Genomic DNA, 6,301 nt, shown 5'->3' on the forward strand with positions numbered 1-6,301 from the left:
ATACAAATAGAAAAAAATAACTTACCACTAAAACATCCATATTGCCTAGTATCATAAATACTGCAATATGAAGTTAAATAAAAAACCTACAGTTATGTATTATTATTATTGGAAAATAGATTTTTTACCTCTGGTTCTTATAATATATACTTACTTCATTATGTACCTGCATAAGTTACTTATTACCTATTGCACCATCCAATTTATTATGTTATAAAATAATCCTCAGATAACATTTAAAATTATCAATTTAATTTTTATTATGTCATAGCGGGCAATTGAGCTGGTTCGCAAAGGCTCAGATAGGGTAAGGGATAGAGTAGGGAAAAGGATGTGAGTCTCCGGCTCCCCCACTCACTAAACTAAACTGTGGAGGTGTGGTACTTCTCCGGTGCGACCTGGCCCCGTTCATGCCGAAGCGTGCTCGACTCCCACAATAAAAATTGAGAAATAAGTAATCGTTTCTCATGCTCCAGGAATTGCAATTTAAAAATAATGTCGCTCTACAACAACGTCCAGTATTGTGCTTCCATAGTTGGTTTTACCATCAACGAGTGATGTGATAACATTATGCTATGTATGTTCATAGTATTTTAGATCTATCATGTACTTGGTACAGTTTGAAAGTGCTTTTAATTCATTACTTTTTGCATAGATATTGGTTTATTTATACCTTATTGTACCAACATTCAACAATAACCAGTAGCGCCATCTATCAAACTAACATGTATAATCTTTGGCGTTGCAGAACGTGTATCGTTCTAAAACTTATATGGAAAAATGTAACTGTCGTAGTTAATATAAATATCCAAATGGAGAGAAATAGTGAAATTTTATGTATAAGTCCCTATCATTACTACGAGATGTTATGTTAATTAATTTATTTTTTAAAAGCCAACCATCTATTTCAATGACAACTAATTTTTTAATATAGACACACCAATAAAATGTCAAAACTGTTAATATGTCAGATTTGGCCTTCAATTTTCGAGGATTCTCTTGCAATTCGGGGAGGTTTAGTAATGTTCAAGTGAAGTGATAAATTCTAAATAAATGCTGTGACATCTCTTACATCAGCTGGTGTTAAAATGACATCGAGAAGTAAAAATGCTGTTCGCAGCTACGAGACTGATATCGAAAAAAGCAGAGAAGAGTCCAATTGGAAGAAGGCTGTGGAATTGGCTCAGCAGCTCAAGGCCAGGTCTCCACAACACGGTATGTAATGTTGCTACACCTTCTTAATTACCTAGTTTAATTTAATAAACCGTCCAGGATTCAATTTCAATGTAGTTTATGTGCAGATTATACTTATAAAAACATTTATACATTTTATGGGCAATATAACCGTTGTACTTAGTTTTTGCTTCAATTTTATGTTTGTAACAAGTTTATAAATAATGGACTTTGCTCAAACATTCAATTATATATTTATATTGTAAGAGATATTTAATACAGGAATAAAAAAAAAATGCTTCAAACTATTTTAGCTAAATAATTGTAGGATTTTAAACATTACTGATTTCAAATTTGAAAGTCTGTTTCTAGATGAAAATTTAAATTTTAACCATTTAGGTGATAAGCAAAATTAATAAACTACTTTTAAAATTTTTGAATTTTTTTCTCCCTTTAATCAGCAGGAAAAAGGACTTACACTTTAAATTATATACACTGACAATATACTTTAAATTTATTGTATAGGAACAAAACAGAGTACATAAATATTTATTGTTGCAGAAAGCCTAGCTCACTTCCTCATTGGGGAAGGCAAACTCGAAGCTTATTTAGACGAATGGCCACCAATCAAGGAAAACATAGAGAGAGCTCAGAGAGAACTCTCCGATCCCAAAGGCTACTTGACATTAGCGACAGATGAAGCTGGAAAGAAGGCAGGGGTGGCGTTGGATGCTCACCTTCTGCTTGGAAAGTTGCACTTTGCATGTGGGTCTTACGACGATGCTTTGAAACATTATAAGCTAGCCGAGTTGAATACTTTGACGGAGAAAGAGTTGCCTGTGTGAGTGTTGTTTGTATGATATTTGATATGATATTAAAAGTGTAATATCCAAAGTTATAAGGAAGGAGTATTCAAAAGTTTCTTCTAGCTCTATTTTTTTCTGCTTTTAGAACCAGATTTTGGAATCCAATGTTATTACAATAATTTATTATTACATTAAATCAGTACAATATTAGCAATGAAAAAGATTGATTGACTTAATAATTATTTTTAACGAAAAACTAAACAGCCTTCAGAACAAGACTAAATTTAAATGGGAACACACAAAGAAACAACTATCATAAAATTCTGTTCATTTGGCAGAAAGTTATGAGGTACCAAACACAAAAAAAGTAAATGTAATTGAATGTAGAGCCCCCTTCTTTCTTTGAAGTTGTTTAAAAAACACTTGATTTTGAATAGCTACTTGGCAAAGAGCTGGATGACCTTGGAATCGCGCATGTTGGAGTTTGTAGTTTAGAATTCTATTTTTATTATGATAAACAAGCATTAACACAAGGTGCTGGATAAATAAACATTTTTATAGCCTATTAAAATTATGTTTTCACAAGTAGTGTTTTATTCTATCTTAAGTACTGTAATTTAATGAACCGTGATACTAAGACAGTTGAAATTTTCATTGATAATGAACTTTTGTAACTGCTATAACAATAAATTGAGGTTAAGCAACAGTTGGCACGGTCACTAAACTGGAGGGGTGTCCAATTTTTATGCACTTGCTCTTTAGCTTATTTATTTTGATTCTGAAAAATATAATTTGTATTTGTTTGTTAGCTAAGAAAAGGCTACTTAATTTCTACTTGTTCTAAGACTATATTCAAATTATAAGCTCATATGAGTCATGTTCGCGTGCGCCGACTCGGTGATGTAATGACGTGATTTAAAGGATGATATTACTATACTTAAATATTATTCTTTTGTATGAAAACATTGTCTCAGTTCATTTGATGCTAGGTGTGTTAAATGAAAATTTAAAACTTTGTTGAGAACCTATTTCTAAAATGTTATATTCATATTATAAAGCTGACATTGCCCTTTAGAATGCATAAAATGAAAGAAAATCTTCCAAAATGATCTAATCTACCAGAATCTACCTGATTTGAGAATTAGCAGATTAAACAGATGCCATTTTTTCCGTATAAATATTTTCATAGGACCTTTAAGGTTAAGTTGCCTTTATTTTGTAAGTTACATGGCATTTAATATATTTTACATTTAAAATTTTCAGACGAAGTCTTCGAATAGTGGCAGAGTCATATGCAATTAAGGGATTATGTTTAGAACAGACTGCATTGCCAGCTGCCACAAGCCGGTACAAGCAAGCTGAGAAAGAATCTGAGATGGTAAGATATTGTTTTTAATTGTGTTTTATAATAATCCTTTTCAGAACACACTAGTTATCAATTGGATTTGTCATAGAAAAACTTTCGTTTTTTTTGTATCGTTTAGAAACTGCTTTATTTATTTAAGAAAAATGACTTTTGGCTAAAAATCTCTTAAATTATTATTAGGTTATAAAAGTTTTTGTTAAAGAAGTGTTAAACATCTTACATAAATAAATTAAGCTACAAAAATTGAGACTACTATTAATAAATTTTAACTAGCTTTTTAATTAAAAGTAAAAGAAATGTGTCATCCATCCAATCTCTGATAGTGTGAACCATTACTAAACATTGTTTCCTTATCATTTATTGTTATAACGACAATAGAAATACTTATCGTGGTACTACTAATTCCACAGTTCATGCAGACAGACAGATGGACAGCGTGGTGTTAGTACTATATTCCCATTTTATCTTATGGGTACTGAACCTGCTATATATCAATCCAAGTCATCGAGGTCGCTGTAATGGTTGTTGTCTTATGGTGCATGGAGAAACTTGAATAATTTTATTTTTTGATCATTTATGCATCTGTCTATATTATGTAATAAATATTATTATATTTATTTAAGCACAGCTAAAAAGCAGATATTTGTGTGTTTTATTTGAAAACATCTAATTTATTTTTTTTATTATTAGAAACTATGTACAACAAAAAAAAGGCGAGAAAAAATCCCCGGAAAGAGACAAGTAAAACCCGGTTAATGACAATTTCCAGATACGCAGCTTCGAGCTAGCGTCGGACCTCACGCTGCTGTACCTGCAGCGCGCGACGAACGCGCGCGCGGGCGCCACGCTCGAGACGGCGCTGCAGCGCGCGCCGCTGCTGCACATACGGGCGGGCCGCCTCAGTTGTGCGATCGACAGGTCTGTTGCAGTGAGCTGGCTGGATGCAGTGATTATGAACGAAAATTTAAGAAATAAGAAAAAAAAAAATCTGCAAAAAGAAAAAAGATACCTGAAAATTTTTTTTAAGGGAGGTGTCACTCCATATTCTAAAGTGGAAACAAATAGCGACAATAAGCGGCAAATTTCTATAAAACATGACTAAGAATAGCGCAGTTAAAAAAAATGACAATAATACAGAAAATTGATTACAGAAAATAGAAATACAAAATAAAGAAAGGCAGAAAATTTTCTTTTGTAATCTACCCATCTGATATACCCACTAGAGACAGAGAACTAATAACAGATAATTTCAATATCAATCTCAGGTATCGAGAGATGCTTACAGCAGTGGAGTCGGTCTCCACGCAGGCGCTACGATTAACCCTCGCCAGACAACTAGCTGAAGTCCTCATGAGAGGAGTCACGGGACAGGTAAAGTATTGGAACCAAGTCCATAATGTTTAGGCGTGAAGAAGTGTGAGACAGAAAGGCAGACTTATATACGCGTTTGTAATATTAGGGGAAAGCATAATTTTTTACATGGAAGGGCGTGATCAAGTTTTTCGTTCTCATATGTTTATATATATAAAATTCTCGTGTCACAATGTTAGTCTCTATACTCCTCGGAAACGGCTTGACCGATTCCTCTGAAATTTGGTAAGCATATTGGGTAGGTCTGAGAATCGGCTAACATCTATTTTTCATACCACTAAACGATAAGAGTAAGGCAGAACAGCGTTTGCCGGGTGCAGCTAGTATGTTTATATGTTGCATTGCATTCCATAAATTACGCGAGGTGGTTAAACGGGGGAGGGGTTCGAATCAAATCTCATCTAATCTTACGTTGGAGAGAGAGGTGGTCAAAAAAAAAAAAAAAACACCTCACGTGTTTTATGGATGCCAACTTAATATAGTCACAAAATGGATTTCCAGGTGTACAAAGCGCCACAGAAGATATCGCTCCCCGCGCAGTCGCAAGGCACTCTGTCCCGCCGGAGAGAGGACCACGTGGCCGAAGGGCCGTGGAAGCCCAAGAAGTATGCCGCTATTAATCAGGTATTTATGTTTTTTTCAACTATTATACAGTTGATAAAAATAGGCTCGAAGTGTGATCCTTGGGGAATACCCAAAGTAATTACAAAGGGATGCGATTCATAACCCTTAATGGTAATTTTTAAAGATTGATTGTTTAAGTTAGTAGCAAACCGCTATATTTAGTTCGTGAATGACAACCACTGACAACTTCGTAAGTAGCAGTAAATGATCCACCTTATCAAACCCCTTGCTAGGATCTATATATACTACATTGCATTTAAGTGACCAGATTGATAAATACATACATTCTACCAAAAATTGAATGGATTGGAAATGATATTGTTCAGATATTAAGTGAAAGTAGTAAAGTTGAGTATGAATAAAAAATTGTATATAGCTATGTCATTGTTAGGCAAAGTTATTGCGTTGCATATTGGAACGGTTGGCGTGTGCGTCGACAGTTCGTGCCGCGCAACGAGTACGAGGAGGTGGTGCTGGTGCTGGTGGTGGGCGAGGCCATGGCGGTGCGCGACGCCGTGCTGTCGCAGAGCGCCGAGTTCGAGCTGGCGCGCGCGCACTCGCTGCGCAACGCGGCCGCGCTCGCCGACCTGCTCGCGCTCGCCGCGCTGCGCTGGGGGCAGCTGCCGCTCGTGCTCGAGGTGCGCTAACACACACACACACACAACATTATCTATCTAACGCATACGTACATGCAGATCTTTGCCTTTTACAATATGAGTATGAATTTTGAAAATAAAATGATGAATGAAATTTATGATAATGTTAATTTATTTATAATGAAATTATTTGTATGTGAATACACATAATTTTCAATCGGCTTCCGTATTGCACATACAAGTAAATGTTAAATTACTCGATGTTGGATGGCGCGCAGTCGCTGGAGCGCGCGATGAAGTTTTCGTTCGGGTGCGCGCACATCTGGCGGCAGCGCGCGCTCGCCACGGCCGCCGCGCCGCGCCCC

The 6,301-nt window shown here is 35.6% G+C and overlaps 1 protein-coding gene across 1 annotated transcript in view; it reads left to right on the top strand.

Moving 5' to 3' along the window:
• Positions 1 to 972: 972 nt before the first annotated feature.
• Positions 973 to 6,301, top strand: part of LOC119834099 (tetratricopeptide repeat protein 7B) — a 13,909-nt gene continuing 8,580 nt past the window's right edge. The window contains exons 1-8 of the mRNA XM_038358385.1: positions 973 to 1,215; positions 1,735 to 2,014; positions 3,243 to 3,357; positions 4,115 to 4,263; positions 4,611 to 4,716; positions 5,218 to 5,340; positions 5,781 to 5,978; positions 6,215 to 6,296. Coding sequence (XP_038214313.1) covers positions 1,089 to 1,215; positions 1,735 to 2,014; positions 3,243 to 3,357; positions 4,115 to 4,263; positions 4,611 to 4,716; positions 5,218 to 5,340; positions 5,781 to 5,978; positions 6,215 to 6,296 — 1,180 coding nt within the window. The 5' untranslated portion in view covers positions 973 to 1,088. The remainder of the gene's footprint in view (positions 1,216 to 1,734; positions 2,015 to 3,242; positions 3,358 to 4,114; positions 4,264 to 4,610; positions 4,717 to 5,217; positions 5,341 to 5,780; positions 5,979 to 6,214; positions 6,297 to 6,301) is intronic.

Source organism: Zerene cesonia, chromosome 18 (genome assembly GCF_012273895.1).
Source record: "Zerene cesonia ecotype Mississippi chromosome 18, Zerene_cesonia_1.1, whole genome shotgun sequence".
In the NCBI taxonomy this organism is placed as follows: Eukaryota; Metazoa; Arthropoda; class Insecta; order Lepidoptera; family Pieridae; genus Zerene; species Zerene cesonia.